Below are 18763 nucleotides of genomic sequence, written 5' to 3'. Positions count from 1 at the left end.
AACCGTGGCTCTATGGTAGTCTGCTTGTTTCCTGACGCTTCTGGCCGAGAAAGATCGTCTAGAGCTTGTAGGAACATTTCCGTGATTTCCTCTTTTGAGGCCTTCCCTAGCAGAGCGACTAGGAGCGATTTGATTTCGTTCGCGGTACTTTGAGTTACCGGAGCTGGATGTGGTTGTCTCGGCGGTGGTTCCGAGTTGATGGCCGGCAGGGCGGGCCAGTTGATCGTTGATTCCGGTTTCGGAGGATTCAGAGTTGGCGTCGTAAATCGGAACACCGCATTGGGGTTGGCGGTCACAGCTGCGGTGTCCATCGTCTCCATCACAGCGGTTAGGCCTAGCAATGCACCGGCTCAGATCGCTTTAGTGCTGGCTCTTTGGATGCTGAAATTCGGCATGTTGGCCCCCGGTATATGATATACCCTGGTCACATACCTGCCAAAATCTACACTTCGAAGCAATGGTCGGTATACTTCTGTCTTAAAACGGAGTCAAGAAATTCGAAAATTTCCAGAGCGGTCGAAAGAGCAGGGGGGCTATGTTGCGCTTTTTGCACTCCCAGGAGACTAGGAAGAGGGAAGTGACGTCAACAACGCAGCAAACGCAGATTGGGTGTTGATTTCGTTTTCTTCTGTCAACATCCAATCTGCATTTGCTGTGTCGTTGACGTCACTTCCCTCTTCCAAGTCTCCTGGGAGTGCAAAAAGCGCAACATAGCACCCCAGGGCGTCTCAGTCGGGCTTCTTTTTCCTCTCCCAGCAGATCTGATCAATCCCAGTTCATCAAGTTTGCGGCGATGTCGATGATTTCAGCTGATCTTTTTGCTTTAGCGCTCCATGGTTGCTGTTAAACACTGTAAATACGCTAAAACTGGCACACATTGATTTTTTTTTCTCATGGTGTTTTTAGTAAGCCGACGGTATAAACAATGTTAGATATACAAAGATATGTTTATTGAAGACAGTTTAAAGAAGCGATGCAAAATTGTGCAGAGCATAAGCATGTTTATCTGAAACAAACGCTATTTAACGAAGTATGTTCTAGCTTTTTGCCACTAGAGGATGCTGCAGTGCTAAATTCGTTTTGGTTTCGGTCTCTAATTGTAGATCCCATCACCTCCCGACGGAGAGTGGTGAAGTCTACGCCATATCGCGGCATTTCATTGGTGGAAACCCAGAACACTCCGCCACCATCCGGACTTGTTTTACTTCGGTTCTTAAGGTGAAAACGAGTATAAGTTTGCGAGTTCAAAACAAAAAAGAAAGCGCGAACGAAGTTGGGGCACAGCAGACACGCAACACCGGCCAAGCCTCCCATCCGGGACTTTCACTCTTTCTACACAACCAGAAAGGGGGAAAGCACCGGTAGCCCTTTCCCCTTTTCTCTCTCGCTCTCAAAATGGCGCTACCCACGATAAAACGGTCTATAGAGGGCAAAACAACCTGGTGCAGCGAGGAAAAGACAAACAAACATGCAGAGTTCCAGGCCCCGCCACGATGCGCCGCTGAAACTCGGCCCTCCGGGAGGTGCGTGCTGGAGTGTTTCCAGATGGAGTGGTCGTAAGTATAGAGTTGGTCGTGGTCAAGACTCCAACTGATATGGCCGACCTGGACCCGAACCTCCTGTAGTAGTGCAGTGGTTTCATACCAGTGTCGTAGATCACTTTCACGGCCTCAGTCACCTCTTCCTAGAGTTTCTCTTTGGTCCCATGTTATTCCTAAATTCTTTGATCTGCGCGTCCCAAAGAACCCGACGCTTCGACACTTCACTGATAAGTCGTTCATTGCACTGGGCGCGATACATTTTGTTTTACTTGGTGTGACGATCTGTGTTGGAGGAGGAGGAGGAGAAAAAACTTTATTCAATAAGGAAAACAAATTGAGCGCCGTGAGTGGAATCTTCAGTCCAGGACTCCAATGGACCTCGCTGCCGTCCTAGCCCTCTCGATCAGCCGTAGCTGTCGGTCCGGGTCAGAGCTGCACAGCTCTTCTTCCCACTGCTCGATGGTTGGATGGGGTATTGCTGTGATATCCTTATTGCGTTGACAGGTTCAGATCATGTGGTAGAGTGTGGATGGTTCGTTACAATGGGGACAGTTTGGTTTGTGTAAGTTTGGGAAAATGGCGTGGAGTCTTGTATAGGTGGGGAAAGGTGTTAGTCTGTAATTGCCTGAGCATTGTTTCTTGTTCTTTCGTAGTTGATTTGTGACTCGGCGGGTAGGTAAGCCGAGAAAGTTTATAGTGTTGTGTGATGTCTTTGAATGTTACCAGTGGTTGGCTGACCCACTTCTGGTCCTCTTGTGGAGCCCGGCCGGCTAGTTCTCGGGCGCTCGCATGAGCAGCGAGGTTTCCACGGAGGGTCGAGTGCGCAGGTGTCCAAACGATAGTCACGGTTCTTGTGGGGGGTGCTTGAGGTAGAATTTTCAAGGCGGTTTTAAAGATTCTTCCGTTCGCGTAGGTTCTGCAGGCAGATTGATAATCTGTGATAATTGTTGTGGCTGGGGTTTGGGCGATAGCGAGAGCGATAGCCACCTCTTCCGCATGTAGCGTAGTAGCCTGTCTAAGTGTGAGGCTTGTGAGGATCTTCGAGGAGTTAGTGACCACCGCTGTCATAGCGGGTCCCTGAGCATAGTCGGCCGCGTCAGTGTAGACTATTTCGTCATTTTGGCCGTATATTTTCTCCAGCCATCGAACTCTGGCTGTTCTCCGTCCCTCATGATGTTCTAGGTGCATGTTGCGGGGGATTGGGGCTACTTCCATGTTACTTCTAATTTCCTTGGGGATATCTTCTGTGGAGGTTTCGGGTTGCCGGGGCGGGTACCCAAGGTCATGTAGGAGTTTGCGACCGGTTTGGGTGATTGCAAGCCTTTGTTGTTGGGACGTGAGATGGGCTTCTATGAGTTCGTCCAAGGTGTTGTGTAGTCCCAGGGCTAGCAGCTTCTCGTTGGATGTGTTGGGCGGTAGGCCTAATGCTTGTTTGTATGATTTCCTGATTAGCACGTCTAATTTCTTGTGTTCGCATGACTTGAGTGTCGCGTACGGTGTGGCATAAGTTATCCTGGAAATGACAAAGGCTTGCACGAGGCGTAAAATATCTTGTTTTTTCATTCCGTGCTTCTTGTTGGTGATGCGCCTTATCATGTGAGTGATCTGACCCACTGTGGTATCTAGTTTTCGTACCATTTGGTTGTTGCAGCAGTCTTCCTGTAAGGTCATGCCTAGAACTTTGATGGAGGGGGAGGGCCTGATGCAGACCCCGTCCAGTTCTATCTCGATGAATGCAGCGGTGTTTTTAAGGTGGGACCTTTTCCGCACAAGAAGTTCCGACTTCTGTGGTGCGCACTTCAGTCCGCAGCTCTCGGCGTATGTTCGGACGATGTCGGTGGCCTGTTGTAGTTTGTCTTGCATCTCTCCCTCAGATCCCTCTCTTATCCAAATTGTAATTTCATCCGCGTAGAGTCCATGGTGCAGTCCCGGTATTTGATTCAGCTCTTTTGGGAGGTTGATAAGGGCTATGTTAACGAGAAGCGGAGAGAGTACTGCTCCCTGTGCCGTTCCTTTGCTTCCAATGTTGATGGGCTGTGATTTTTTATCTTCAATCTTGATGACCGCTGTTCGATCTGTGAGGAAGTCACGGATATATGAATACATCCGTTCTCCACATCCAAGGTTATTAAGATTCTGGAGGATTGTTTCGTGGTTAACGTTGTCGAAAGCACCCTTGAGGTCGAGGGCAAGGATGGCCTTCGGTGTGTGCTTGCTGGCTTGGCTAAGGATGTCCTCTCTCAGCTGAAGTAGTATGTCTTGTGTTGAGAGGTGAGGACGGAATCCAAACATTGTGTGCGGCATGAGTTGGGAATCCTCTAAGTAATTTTGGAGTCTGTTTAGGACCATATGTTCCATCAGTTTGCCGACGCAAGAGGTAAGAGAGATCGGTCTGAGGTTCTCTATGCTTGGCTCCTTGCCAGGCTTGGGGATCAGTCTGATCTCTGCTGCTTTCCACGCTGGAGGTATGCTGCCCCTTTCCCGGCATTGATTCATGTATGCCGTGAGCAAAGTGACTGATTTGTCGTCAAGGTTCGCAAGGGCGCTGTTGGTGATTTGATCCATGCCCGGGGAAGTGTTTTTCCTAATTTTTGTTAACGCTGCTCTGAACTCTGCCTCAATGAAAGGCTGGTCCAGCGGTGAGTTATGTGGGCCGGTGTAGGGTGTTGGCTGGAGGGGTTGTGTGCTGGCTATGTATTTGGCTTGAAGGACTTTGAAGAGATCTTCTGTAGTGCCTGGATATTGGTGTAGTATCCTTTCGAGGGTTTTGTTGGTTTCTCCTCTGCTTTGCATCGGGTCTATTAGGTACCTGAGCAGGTTCCAGGTTTTTGTAAGGCTCAGAGTGCCTCTGAGGTCATCGCATTGGCCAAGCCAGTTTTGTCGGCAGAGTACCGCTGCATACACATCTGCCTCTGCAGCTAATTTGGTTATTCTGAGTTTCAGTTTACGGTTGAGCTTTTGTTTTCTCCACCTCTTCGTGAGGCTGCGCCAAGCTTCCCACAAATGTAGAAGATAATTGTCTATGGCCGGGATTTGCGTTGTGGTTTGAAGAGTTCTAGTGTGGCGTTGGACATCACGGCTCAGTTCTTTTACCAAGAGCTCTATATTCATGATGGGATCATCTGGAGCGGTTTCCCGGTTTTTCCTTAGAGTTTGCCAATCTGTGATTCGGGCTTCGCCAAGTTGCCTTCGATAGGTGGTTCCTTGTATTTCGGTCTGGACGAGCATGTGGTCGCTCGAAAAGTTTTCTTCCAAGTTCATCCATGAAGTGTGGGGGGCATTCTTGGCAAGAGTGAGGTCGGGGCAGGTGTCTCGCGAAACGCTGTTTCCTACTCTGGTTGGTTTGGCCGGGTCGATGAGGAGCGTGAGCGTTTCGTTGTCGATGCATTCCATTAGTTCTTTGCCCCGTTTGTTATAGTAGGGGTATCCCCAGGCAGGGTGTGCTGCATTAAAGTCGCCTGCAATGAGGAGGCAACTGGCCCCCACTTTTTTGTGGCCTGGTGGAGCAGTGTGGCCAGTTCACTGTGTCGGTTTTTCGGGCGGCAGTAGATATTGAGTATAAAACAGTTGTGGCCTTTAGAGGTTTTGGGGGGAATCAACTCTGTAAAGATGTGGTCGTGCTCGGATGCTGGGAGAGTATGTTGAATTGCAACGATGTCTTTCCTGATTAAGGTGCAGACGTCGCGTCCTTCGTGTGTTGTATGTGTAGTATAGCCGGGCAATCTAGCTAAGGCGTTAGTTTCTTGGAGGGTGATAATATCTGGCGGTTGGTCGATTGAGGTGATGTATTGTTGTAAGGTTCCTTGTTTATGTTTGTATCCTCTGCAATTCCATTGCCAGATGCGGAGCGTATCTAAGCATTGCTGAGTTGGTTTAGTCATTGCTAGCTGCATGTTCTATGCCTTGAATTACTGGAACTAGTTCAGGGCGCTGGTAAGGTTTCTCATTCCTGCTTAGGCGACCGGGGATTGTTGTCTGTTGGCTAGTTTCAATTTTGTCCATTCGGACCTGTAATATTGTGAAAGTCTGTTGTTGCTGCGTGGAAATTTGTGTGAGTTGTGCAGTTAGGCTGGCGAATTGCTCGCTCATTTGGCTAGCAAAGAGACTTAGAGTTTGTTGGAGCTCGACTTTGGTTACGTATTGAGACCTGCCTTGTGCGTTTGGGCTTGGAGAGGGTATATCCTCTGTGGAAATTGACTGTAGTTTCCGCTTTTTCTCATTGGCTGGTGTTTCCGGTCTTTCTGGGCTTGGAGTTTGGTGCTGTGTCAGTAAAGTCTTTATGGCTTGTAGTTCGCTTCGTAATGTCTTAATTTCCTGTTGCAGTGCCTGACATTCCCTACAAGGTGCGTTGGGGAGTGGAGCACTGGAGGAAAGAACTTTAGCCCAGTTCACCTGGTTGACAGTGCATTCTGCGTAGTTTTCTGCTCTGACGTCCCGGTCCGCAGATGCACTGGGTCCCGAGCGAGCCCGGCCCGAGTCGCAGTCCCTCCGATCCACAGACGCCCTGGGCCTCGAGTGGCTCCGGCTAGTGCCGCCGCGGAGGCGCGGGAAAGATTGGGATCTGGAACGGGGCCTATAGTGGTCGTCGTCGTGTCTCCCTCTGCTCCTAGGTCTTCGGGTGGTATCTTCGTACTGTTGTTGATTGTTCTCTTTCTCCCATTTCTTTTTTCTGAGAATGTAGGGCTCTTTGTACCGTTGCTTGCAGTCCTTAGAAGCAGTCAGGCGGCTGCCTTGACACAAAGCACATGCAGGATTGCATGAGTGTTCTTGTTGGGGATTGTGTGTTCCGCACTTGTCACAAGTCACCACGGTTGGGGTGGGACACACGTCCGCGCGATGTCCTAGCTTGTGGCACGTGTGGCAGTATGGAACCGTTTTTTTTGTAAATCTAGCAGCGAATTTCGGCTCCCCTGTAATATATGTAAAACGGTACCTTCGTTCCGAGTACCGTGATTGCTACAGAGTTAGTCTTTCCGAGTCTCCTACATGCGATGAATTCGTATCCTGGCAGCCAAAGGCTTTCGAGGATGTCCTTTGAGGTGTGGTGAGCTGGAATTTCATGAATGACGCCTTTACAGGAGTCGTGTGGCGAGAGCCCGTAAAGGTTAATTCCATACTTTTTTCCTTGGATGTCAATTTGGGTGACCGTGGAAAGTGCTCTTGCAGCTTCCCCACGTGATGTGCTAATGGTGATGATGTTTTGTTCTTCGTCGACTCGGATTCGTAGTTCAGCTTGTTTCCACATCAGTTTTGCTGCAGCGAGAATGCTGTCCGAAAGAGTTGATACGTGGTACTTTTTCAAGTCTAGACCGTCCTTGGGCCGGATAACCATCTTATAGTCGTCCATCGGAAGTGCTGGCGGTCTTGGAAGTGACACTGGCTTGACGGCCGTGGTTTTCGTATCGACAGAGAGGGGGGTAGGCTTGACTTTGTCATTGCCCTCGTACATCCTCTTGTTCTTCTTTGAGTGTTTACTGACGACATCAATCCAGTCCCCTTGGGTGTCCACCCCGTCTGAGTCTTCGTGCTCCAAATCTTGGAAATCCATGTTATTGTTCCGGCTCGGCGACGTGGATCTTTCATCAGGCGAACCGCGCGAGTTCGTATCTGGTAGTGGCATCTCGAAGCCGCGCCAAGCTTGGCGCTAGGCTTAGCGTGGCGGCCGCCGCTTCAGGAGTTCAAACGGTTATATAATTGTGAAAAGTCGACTTACAGTTGGGATGTTCGTGTCCCCGTGGTAGCGGTGACGTTGTCTCTCAGATCGTAGTCTCCTTTCTTCGAAGAAACCGTTCTTTTCACGATTCTGGGCTGAAACCTTGCATAGGCGAGAAATCAGGCCTCTGACCAGTCTCGTCGTCGTCGTCCTCTACATCTGTGTTGGAAAACACACGTCAATGTCGCTCAGTTCTTCTTCTTTTTCTCCCTAGCGCTCGCACAAGCCGCTTCCGACTAGCGTCTTTTCCGCTCGCTACACTGAGTTGGTACTAAGGCGAGGAAAATAAAAAAAAAAAAAAAACTTGTATTTTATTGAGAAAACGAATTCCGAGAAAGGGGACAGCAATCCCTCTCCTCCATAATCTCCTGAACAGTTCTAAAGCGACTGCTGAAGCAAAGAAGCTCGACCCCTCGGAAAGAAGAAACGGCAAACCAGTCGCTTGCGTAATTTCTCTGCTTGTCGTCTGCTTCAAGAACGTAAAATCGCCGCGGTCCTATGCGCCAACTTTCCTGCAATATTTCTCCTCCTGTCACGTGATTTCCCGCCGCGCTGTGAGTGGCCAGCGCGGAAGCTGCGGCTCTGCCGCGGCGAAAAATTTCCAACCTGGTGGAACCGTGCTGCTCAGTCGCTCCGGCTGGCCAGAGCGCCGCGACGGCAGTAATCGCGCCGCTCCAGGGCCAAAATCGCTGCATGTGAAACCCGCCTAAGTGTCGACAGCAGCGCCGACGCTGCATACTGACCGGCTACTCCTTCTCTCTCGTGCCGATTCCGACACCTCCCCTTCTATACTGCATTTCACATTACGATGTACCGCGATGGATGCTACGAGCTACACGAGCCAATCCATTGTTCGTAGCTTGCCACGTAACTTCAGGCTCCCCGCGTCGCTCAGCCGAACCGGAGGAGGACGTGACGCCCTCCGAGCTTTGAATTGACCCCGGTGATTCACCATCCTTTCCAGTCTATCTTCAGGTGAAACAAATGTATAGCCACCGTAACACGGCAAATGCGGAGCCACCCCCCCCCCCCCCCCCCCAAAGCCCTTTTTCACAACTCCCATAGTCTAGTTCGCTGTACCATTAGTAAGACACGTATGATCGTTATCAAAGTGGCCAGACCGAATTTCGAGAAGGGTCTATTGTAAGCATGGCGCCCCGACTCCGTCCCCATGTGTGCGAGCACATTCGACGTGCGCGTTTCCAGGCTGGATACAAACTGGTGCCCCAATTTTGGGTCTAGGCGGAACCGGCATTTTTCATTCCGGCTTGAATCTGACATTTTCGTACGGGCCAGCACCCCAGACCCTTTTTTTGTGTCTGAAATAAAAGATGCATACATACATACATACATAACCGTTAGGCCACACGCGCGCTTCCTCCTTGGCCAGCTGCGCGCTCGGCAATATGAGCTTATGTGTCCCCGATTTTCTGGTGTGATCCATCAGGAGGTCGTGGAGCGCTTTGCGGTGTTGTGACAAGCCTCTGGGTCGGGCCCATTCGTCTATCGTCCTCGGTCGGTCTTCCTCATGGAGGAGTTCGAGGGCTTCTTGTCTGTGTCTATCTAAACCTTTGCACTTCCAATGAAGGTGTTGGATTGTCGCCATGTTGTTCCCCGTGCAGGTCTTGCACTTTGCTTCTTCTGCTTCCAGCAAGCCAAAGCTCGCCAGTTTCGCTCGAGTGCACGCCGTCTTGGTCGTGATACGACGGGCCTGGACGGCAGCCAATCGGCTGTAGCCTGCTGGTATCTCGTCGTCTTGTGGCGGGCCAAGCGTGGAGCTATAATTTGCTGCCTCCACTGCGGCCCTGTGTGCACTCTCGGTAACGGGTATTCAACTGTGTCCAGGAAGCCACGTAATGTACAACTCGCGGTGCCCCTTACTCGAAGCTCTGTCGCCATCCTTTTTATCTTTTTAGTCGTGCAGCCTTTGGCCCTGCTGCATCTGGTCGCGATGATTGCCTCCTAAAAATTCGTAAAAATTCTGGCTTTGCTTGCCGTTACTGGCATGCTCAGGATGTCTTCGTTCGCCGCAAGAATCGCCCTGAGCTCGGCTTCTTTGACGGATTTGCCCTCCGGTAGCGCTTCGGCCCACCCCTTGTTCCCTCTTGGGTCGTGCCGTGCTGCTGCTGAGGCTCCCTCGGTTCTTGCTGCGCCGGTATAGCGTGTTTTGTCGCCCCTTCTATGTTCCTCGCACCAAGCTGCATGTAGCCTATAGCAGCCCTTGCCCTCTTCCCTTCGTTTAGGGCTTTAGGGAGTCGCCAATGGTCTGTGACTGCCTCATCTTACCACGGTGGAAGGGGCTCTTCAAGTGTGGGCTTGTTCCCTATGTCGTACCCCAAGTCCTCTAGAAGTCGACGACCTTGCCTGGTCCGCTCCAGTCGTTGAAATTGTGCGATGTTCTCTGCGTCGTCTCTGTCCTCAATACGGCTCATCTGAGCTTGCCTCGGCTCTTCGAGTGGCGTGAAGTTGGGAAGGCCTGTGATCACCCTCATGGATCGGTGATTCAATTTTTCTAGCTTCTTCCACTGCCCGCGGATGAGATTTAGCAAGTTCCAGCTATATAGAGCTCTTGACGTGAGCAGGGCTTCCGCCAGGATGCGAAGAGCCTTCTCGTTGGCGCCCCATGACTTGTTGGTTGTTTTTCTAATGAGCTTCAAGCCCTGAACCCAGTTTTTCTCTATCTCTGGGAGCCATTTCGTACTTCTCGCCGTTTCCACGAAGGTGACTGCGAGGATTTTGATCTGTGGCTTCCTGCCAATCTCTTGCCCGTTTATCTCGAGTACTATCGAGTTGGCGATTCCTTCCCGATGGTCTCGGGCCCTGGCTACTGCCATGTATTGCGTCTTCTCAGGGGACGCTTCCGTCCCGGACTTGAAATACTCCAGGACTTGTTCTATGCCGCGTTGCACCGCCCATCCCTGCTCGCCTAAGGATCCGCCGCGGGTCCTGAGTGTCACGTCATCAGCGTAGACGGTTAAACCTAGTCCTTCAATCGTACGAAGTCGGATCGGCAGAGCTGTTATCACCATGTTGAAGACGACCGGCGATATCATCGCCCCCTGCGGTACTCCTCTGCAGTTCGGCTCATGAGGACCTTTGGTTTCTCCTATTTTCACCTGGAAGTTTCTATTGCGTAGGAAGTCCCCCATGAAATTCAGTGCCCTGCCTCAAATGCCGCATGCCTTGGCTCCTCTAGCGACAGCCCAATGAGGGACAGCGTCAAAAGCCTTTCGGATGTGGAAAGCAACGACAAGTCACGGATCTTGCTTATTCTTGTCTGCCATAACTTCTTCGTAGAAAAGTTTGAGGCTGTCATAGGTACCCATTGCCTCCCAGAAGCCCGTCTGTCTGGGATCTAGGCACTCGTGCTTCTCCAAGTACCACTGAATCCTCCTGTGTACAACCTTCTCCACCGTCTTTCCGACGTTAGATGTCAGGGAAAACGGCCGCAGATTTTCAGTTCGATCGAGTGGCTTGCCGGGCTTGGGTATCGAAGTCACCCAGGACAGCTTCCAATCCTCCGGCAGCCTCCCCGAATCCCAGACCTGGGAAGCTAAGCTCGGGACGGAGAGATCAAGGCGAGTTCTCCGTCGAACTCGCCGCCCTCCGCGATTGGTCGGCGCCGTGCATGACGACATGCGCCGTCACTCCTTAGATTGTGACGTAACAGCGGAGGGTTTGAGGCAGTCGGAGAGTGGCATATGCGAAACTCCCGGCGAGATGCTGTAACGTCCTTGTGACGTGCGCCGCCGCGGATAGGAAAAGCTTGCCGGCTCCGACCAAGGCGAGTTTGGGCGAGTTTGGCGCTAGATGAGCGAGTAGCGTCCAAAATGGCAGCTTTTTGGTTCGTGTTTCGCCATCGGCGTAGGTATTTAAGCTACGCCAATGTGTTTGACATGAACGACGTTGATTTTCAACAACACTATCACCTCTCGAAAGACGTGGTAAGGTGGCTGTGCGATGAACTCCGTGGCGATCCGGGCTTGAGGCGATGGAGCCATGAATGGACCGTCGTCCCCGTCGTGAATCCTACAAACAAATTCTACAAAGTGCATCCAAATACTTTACGAGGGGTGGTGAATCCTGGAAACAAACGTGTTTTACGGCAATCTGCAACCAGGAGCGCAATTTATCATTACCTACAGGCTTTTACCATTATTCTGATGGTTTGCTGCACCGCGTAGATGCAAGGAAAACGCACTTTGTGGCGTGAGCTTCTTTTGAACTTCCCGCTTTTTATAAGCGAGGCACGGACGCGCGTGCCTTGGTGCCCGTGACTTGTGCAGGAGCACGAGGGAATAAACATTATTTTTGGTTTGCCGTGACACGGAGTCAGTCGCATTTCTTTCGGGTGCCACCGAGCACCGATACATGGTGTCAGAAGTGGGATCCCGTCGCCTCTGAAGCTTCGGGCGTCGCCTTGCGGTTGCGGACCACACCGAGTCATGGATCGGGCAAGCGTCGCCACCGGCCTCGCCCTCAGGCCGCCTGAACCCTTCCACTTTGGGAACGCTTCGGAGTGGCCGGCGTGGATCGCCGAGTTCGACGATTTCCGTCACGCAACCGGACTGGTCGCACAGAACGAAGAAACCCAGGTACGAACGCTTCTCTACGTCATGGGTCGCCAGGCTAGGCAAATTTTCAACACCTTCAGGCTATCTGACGCTGACGCCAAGAAGTACGACACCGTGAAAGCGAGATTCGACGGTCACTTCATTCAAGTCAGGAACGTAGTATACGAGTCTGCATGTTTTAACAGACGGGAGCAGGGGCCCACTGAAACAGTGGACCAATACATAACCGTGCTCTACAACATGGCGGACCGATGCGACTACGGAAGCCTCCGTGACCGCCTGATTCGTGACCGCTTCGTTCTTGTGCTGCGAGACAAGTCACTCTCGGAAACTCTTCAGTTAGACGCTGCGCTCACTCTGACTTCCGCGCTTTTCAAGGCTCGACAGAAAGAGTCTGTTCACAAGCAGCAGCAGTTGTTGAGAGAGACTGAAGTGCAACCGCCTGTCAAGACTGAAGACGCCGACTTCGACGCAGTGGCGAAAGGCTCGTTGTCTAAGCCTCGCAGCGCGCTATCTTCTTCGAATGCGAAGCGAACCTCAAAAGCAAAACAACCAAGCTCCACGTGCGGTTATTGCGGAGGATTGCGTCACGCTCGTTCTGAGTGCCCTGCGCGAGCCGAAAAGTGCGCACGATGCAAGACCAAGGGTCATTACGCACGTGTCTGCAAAAAGATGCCTGGAGGAACCAAAGGCATTTCCTCAGTGGAACAGAATTCAACACCGACGGTTTTTCTGGGCGCCGTCGGGGAGTTCGGTAAACGTCCAGACGCCAAGTTCACGACGATAACCGTGAACAACGTTTCGCTGACCGCAAAGATCTACACCGGTGCAGAGGTCTCAGCGGTCCCTGATACATTTTCGGGAATACCGTCTTCTGGCCTACGCTCAGCAGAAGAGCTCCTTTCGGAGCCCAGTGGACATGCCCTGAAGGGGTTGGGGAAGTTTGACGTTGTCATGAGATGGAAGGACAAGCTCACAAGGCAAAAGGTTTACGTCGTATAACAACTTCGCACTGCCCTTCTTGGATTGCCTGCCATACAGAAGTTAGGACTCGTCAAGTTTCTCTGCAGCACCGAACGCTTCGAGAAGCGCTTTGCTCGACTCTTCAGCGGCCTTGGGACACTTCCAGAAGAGTACACCATCCGACTAGACCCGGCGGCGGTGCCTTACTCGCTGAGCGTCGCACGTCGCGTGCCCATCCCTCTGAGAGATGCTGTCGTTCAAGAACTCAGAAAGATGGTGGATCTGGGCGTCATTCGCCCAGGTGAAGGTCCAACCGACTGGTGTGCTGGGATTGTTCCAATTCTGAAGCCTTCCGGAGAAGTAAGGATATGCATTGACTTCACTCACCTCAACACCTCCCTCCGACGAGAGCGCTATGTACTTCCAACTGTGGAGGAAACGCTTGGCCAGCTGGGGGCGGCGGCAGTGTTTTCGAAGTTGGATGCTAATTCCGGGTTCCATCAGATCCGTCTCTCTCCCTCGTGCCAAGGGCTGACCACATTCATCACCCCAATTGGCCGTTTTTGCTTCACGCGACTACCTTTTGGGATAACATCAGCTCCGGAATATTTCCAAAAACGCATGTCTGAGATCTTGAGCGGACTGCCCGGAGCTCTCAACCTCATGGATGGTATATACTTGTTTTCGGCAAGGACCAAGCTGAGCATGATGCGAATGTGCACAAGACTCTCAAGCGCCTAGATGAAGCTGGAGTCACCCTCAACAAAGCCAAGTGTGTCTTCAGAAAAGGGAAGTTACCTTCCTTGGATGTATCATATATCCCGCCATGGTGTTCGACCGGACCCAGCAAAGGTCAAGGCAATCAGAGATCTTCCGGCTCCAGAGGATCCTGCCGGCGTCCGTCGGATCCTTGGAATGGCGAACCATCTGGCAAGGTTTCTTCCGAACTTGGCACAAATTACGGCGCCGCTCAGAGACCTGCTTCGAAAAACGTCGGAGTGGACCTGGGGTCCCCCACAAGCAGCCGCTGGCTGCTCTGCAAGGCGTCAAGGATCTCCTGTGTTCAGATTGTCGCATGGCTCACTACAATCCGTCGCATCCCACAATACTCTCGGCGGATGCGTCTTCACACGGATTAGGAGCAGTCTTGCTTCAGGTCCAGCCGGATGGGAGGGTAAGAGCTGTGGCCTTCGCATCATGTCCCTTACCCCGACTGAAACCCGATACGCTCAGGTGGAAAAAGAAGCATTGGCTTTGACCTGGGGAACAGAGCGGTTTCAAGACTTTTTCCGGGGCCTAACGACAACATTCCAGACCGAGCATCAACCTTTGCTGACGCTCTTGGGAAAGTCGGCACTGGATGTGCTCCCTCCTCGCACCCAGTGCTTCCGCATGCGTCTGATGCGGTTCAGCTACAGAATGCAGTATGTTCCTGGCAAGAGCATCGCCACGGCTGATACTCTATCAAGGGCTCCGGTGGGTGAGGAAGAGCCAGCGGAGACACTGACCTGCGCTGAGGTTCAGTCATTCACTGTTGGAGCAGTGATGGGACTCCGAAGCAGCTCTCTGCATCCAGTCAAAGAAGCCTGGGAGAAAGACAAAGTTTGCCAGATGCTTCGGGAGTACTGTATGAACGGATGGCCATCAAAGTCAAGACTTCCTCTCGACGTGTCGCCCTTTTGGCAGTACAGAGGAAGCCTGTCCCACTGCGAAGGCTTTCTGCTCTATGAAACCCGCAACCTTATTCCTGACTCCCTAAGGAAGGAGATGCTGAAACTACTGCACGAGGGACACCAGGGAATCGGACGGTGCAGGCAGCGCGCGAAAGAAGCTGTCTGGTGGCCAAGCCTGTCGTCCGAGCTGAGAAGGGTTGTCAATAACTGTGTTGTATGCACGAAGCTACGTCAACAAAACGCCGAGCCTCTCATGCCAACGGTGACGCCATCTCTGCCATGGCAAAAGGTTGGGCTGGACTGGTTTCAGCTGCGAGGCAAGGAGTATTTGCTCCGCGTTGACCAATTGACTAATTGTATTTGTCCAGGAGTCTTTTCTTGGCTTCTTCCGGAAGATTTCTGAGTGCTTGATAAGTGACCCTGTCCGGGCCGGGGGCGCTGTTGGTCTTTGTTGTGAAGAGCGCGTCTATGAGTTCTCCCATGCCAAGCTGCAGGGGGCTAAGCTCGGCGCGGCGAGATCGAGGCGAGTTCTCCGCCAAACTCGCCGACCGCCGCGATTGGTCGGCGCCGTGCATGACGACACGCGCCGACACTCCCTAGATCGTGACGTTAAACGGAGGGTTTGAGGCAGTCGGAGAGTTGCATATTCGGAACTCGCGGCGAGATGCGGTGACGTCATTGTGACGTGGCAGAAGCCGCCACGGATGGGAAAAGCTTGCCGGCTCCGACCTAGGCGAGTTTGGGCGAGTTGGGCGCGAGATCAGGGAGAAGCGTCCAAAATGGCAGCGTTTTCGTTCGTGTTTTGCCGTCGGCATAAGTATTTAAACCACGCCAATGTGTTGGACATGGACTACAATCATTTTCAACAACACTATCGCCTCTCGAAAGACGTGGTAAGGTGGCTGTGCGATGAACTGCGTGGCGAACGGGGCTTGAGGCGATGGAGCCGTGAATGAACCGTCGCCCCCGTCGTGAATCCTACATCCAAATTCTACAAAGTGAATCCTAGAAACAAATGTGTTTTTACGGCAATCTGCAACCAGGAACGCAATTTACCATTACCTGCAGGCTTTTACAATTATTTTGATGGGTTGCTGTGCTGCGTATATGCAAGATAAACGCACTTGATAAAATTCAAACTAAAACAGATGATACAAGAAAAGCAATATACATGAATGGCGCAGACTAACAACTGTGTAATTTCTTTCTCATCTTTCTTCTTCCACACCGTATTTTGACAAACAAATTGGCCGTTAGTTGTTTATACAGCAGGAGAACATGCCAGAACATTGTCACCTACTGTAGATAAGCAATTTAGCCAGTGCAGTATGACTGCTAGCCTAGGGTCTTTAACGTGCACCACGTAGTAGTGATACACGACCGCATGCCGGTTCGATGCTCATCAACATCGAAAAGGGCAGGGGTGGGGGTGAATCCACGATCCTGGGTTCTGCAGCGCGAGCTTTCGCTCCACGTGCACCCTATTCTGAAAAACAAAAAAAAAAATATATATATATATATTGTGGCTGTGTGGCGGTGTGGGGGGAGAAAGATGAGAAAGAAATTATACAGTTGTTAGTCTGCGCCATTCCTGTATGTTGTTTTTCGTCTATACTCTGCTTTAGTTTATATATTTATCAAGAGCGTTTTTCTTGCATCTACGTGGCGCCAGCAAACCATCACAATGTCTAGTCAACTAGCCCACATCCAAGCAATGTTTGTATAATTAGCATCCCTGCTGTTACCTATTCTTATTTGACATTTACGATTTAAATAAAAAAAAAATTGGGCTGTATGTATGTTGATACTGCCTAAAACTTGGTCTGCCTTAACGGGGGAGATTCTCCCAGCTGTAGATGAGAAATTTAGCCATGCAGTGCCGTACAACCGCTAGCCTGGGGTCTTTAACGTCCATCCCGCAGTAGTGTTACACGACTGCACGCCGGTGCGATGCTCATTAACATCGAAACGGGCAGGGGTGTGGATTGAACCCAGCATCCTGGGTTCTGCAACGGACCTTTCGCTAGACGTGCTCCGAGCTGGTGTGCGCTAGCCCAGCCGGCCACCGATCCCCCGATTTAAAGGGGTCATGAAACGATTTTCCTACTTCTTCCTCCTTAGCTTTAATCCTCAACTCAAATGCGAATTGTGAAATTACGTCGTCGTGACATTCCTTCGGCACCGGTGCGATGACCCCTAGGTTCCACCGTGCTTTTTATGCACACCATAGTACTTGTCATTCCCCAGTGACAATAAGTTCCGTCAGGGCACTCATTGGCCACAAACGCAAATCCAAATATTCGTCGACGGATTGATTGTTGACGAGCACATACGTCCGAGTGACGCAGTTCTCGTGTCCAATGCGTGAGCTGGGCTCTGCTGACGTCAGTTTGGCGCCGGTGACGCGCTTTTGGAACAGCGGATGTACATAGTGAAAAGGCGGACACCTTTCGAAGGCAAGAAGGTACAAAATAGTCCGCTATATTTTCAAAAGTTCGTACCGAAAAGCTGGCTTTTGACTTTCTAGCCTCTTTCTTTTGGCCAACTAAACGATATGCGATTAGTAAAGTCCCAATTTAAAATCATTCATCCCAACCCAAAATTCGTTTCATGGCCCCCTTAGATTAAATAAAAAACCTTCACTGCGGAGCGTAGGGAAAAATCGGAGCTACGCTGGGGAACTCGCCGCCGCCGGGGAGGTCGGAAATGTAAGAGGGGGGACTGGGAAACTCGCCGGGGCGGAGTCAAAAGAAGCTCCCCTCCCTCGTGACGTGGCATCGGAGAGATTCCCGCCGAAAGCGAGCTTAGCCCCCCCCCCCCCCCCCCCCCCCCCCCCCCGATTTTCCATCCCAACTTTTAGTGGCATGGCCAAGTCCTCGGCTGTTGCTCCGGGGGTCGTCGGTGCTCCGTCCTCGGGGAAAAAAGTTCACCGGCCTTGATTGCTAACTCCTCCTCGCTTATGTTTAGCTTAAGGGCGAGGTTCCGTGCCGCATTTCTCGTCCTGCGCTTCCTTCCGTTGAGGCCCCGGTAAGTTCGCCATGCCTTTCCAAGCGTCGCATGGTTTAGCTTGATTTTGTTCCGTAGTGTTTTCTTTTTACCGTATCTCTGGAGCGCTTGTAGCCGGCTAGCCCAGAGATTGAGTACGTGATTGTCAGGGGTGGGGGAATCGGTCTTTACCAATATCTCGTCTTGCCTTCTCGGAGTGCCTTGCGTATGCTCATCTCGGCGTCTTGACCGTCTTCCACTTCAAGAAGCTCCCGGCAACGGTCCCACTTTACCACCGCTCCCTTCTCCCTATAGCCTGTCCCTTGGCCATGTCTGAGCTCATAGGCGTAGACTTTGAGGGGGGGGGGGGGGGGGGGGGGGGGGGCATCGTGGCTCGTGCTTCCCCCGGGCCCGGGCCATGATCCTTACCGAGATGCTGTTTACGTGCCATGTAACGAGCTTCTAGTAGTGGCATGTAAACAAAATAACGCACACGTTGCCTTCATTGACGCCAGACTCTAGCTGACAGAGGTCAATTTCGGCTCAAAAAATACGTTTTTCTTCAGTAGTCCGCAAAAAATTTTTCAGGCTGAAAAATTACTTCCTAGATAGTCCTCAAACAAGGCATTTGCAGATGGAAGTCAGGGGCCTTTTGCTCCGCTGGTTGGTCAATAGACCTTTTTAAAAATCCCCCAAGCGCCCCGGCCCGCGCGCGAAGAATTGTTGGAGAGACTGTCCCTCGCCTGGCCACTCTGCCTGCAAAAAGACTGAAGTTCCCTCAATCCATTCCGGCAGCGGCGGCGTAGTCAAATTGGCTGGTGAGATCGGTGTATTTGGCAATAGGTCAATTGGAGATCTTATGATGCCCGTCAGATTGGCTGGCACCCCAGCCGGTATTCAAACACCCGAATTAGGAATTTATATGCCAGCGCGTTGGTTCAGAGCCATTGAGACACTTTAATGTGTTGTCATTTGTTTTAATATCACTGCCAGTTAAAAGCCACCGAGGTGGCTGTAAAACAAAATATAGTCGAACCATTCCGACAACCCATAGTCTCGTCGGGGGAAACATGTGTAGGGAGTCATAATCTAAGGTAAATCAGCGTCGATATCCTAAAACCTAACAAATGTAGGGTGTCACATAAACACGTTTTCTCAAGAAAATAATTTGGACCACGTGCATTCCTGAACTATATTCTTTACTTTACATAATCAATAGAAATTGACTTACAACTGCAGTGACACCGATGGCTGCTACGAGTATGGAAATATTATCACTTCCTTACAAACTCAACTAAATAAAAGGCCGTGGTG

At 51.4% G+C, this 18763-nt stretch overlaps 1 protein-coding gene and 1 pseudogene across 1 annotated transcript; one reads left to right on the top strand and one right to left on the bottom strand.

Moving 5' to 3' along the window:
- Positions 1-9085: 9085 nt before the first annotated feature.
- On the bottom strand, positions 9086-10283 carry LOC115322624 (annotated as a pseudogene).
- Positions 10284-11625: 1342 nt separating this feature from the next.
- LOC115322472 lies at positions 11626-14867 on the top strand. The gene is made up of 3 exons (XM_040212382.3): positions 11626-11630; positions 11975-12617; positions 14691-14867. Exons 1-3 carry the CDS (start codon positions 11626-11628, stop codon positions 14865-14867), a joined length of 825 nt encoding a protein of 274 aa, XP_040068316.3.
- Positions 14868-18763: the final 3896 nt, after the last annotated feature.

Source organism: Ixodes scapularis, unplaced genomic scaffold, assembly GCF_016920785.2.
Source record: "Ixodes scapularis isolate PalLabHiFi unplaced genomic scaffold, ASM1692078v2 PGA_scaffold8__174_contigs__length_109621045, whole genome shotgun sequence".
Taxonomy (NCBI): domain Eukaryota; kingdom Metazoa; phylum Arthropoda; class Arachnida; order Ixodida; family Ixodidae; genus Ixodes; species Ixodes scapularis.
This window is presented reverse-complemented; position numbering and strand designations above follow the sequence as displayed.

Coding starts and splice junctions, on each gene's coding strand:
- LOC115322472 (XM_040212382.3), top strand. Junction 12,618..14,690: donor CCAAGTTCACGACGATAACC/GTGAACAACGTT, acceptor GTATGCACGAAG/CTACGTCAACAAAACGCCGA.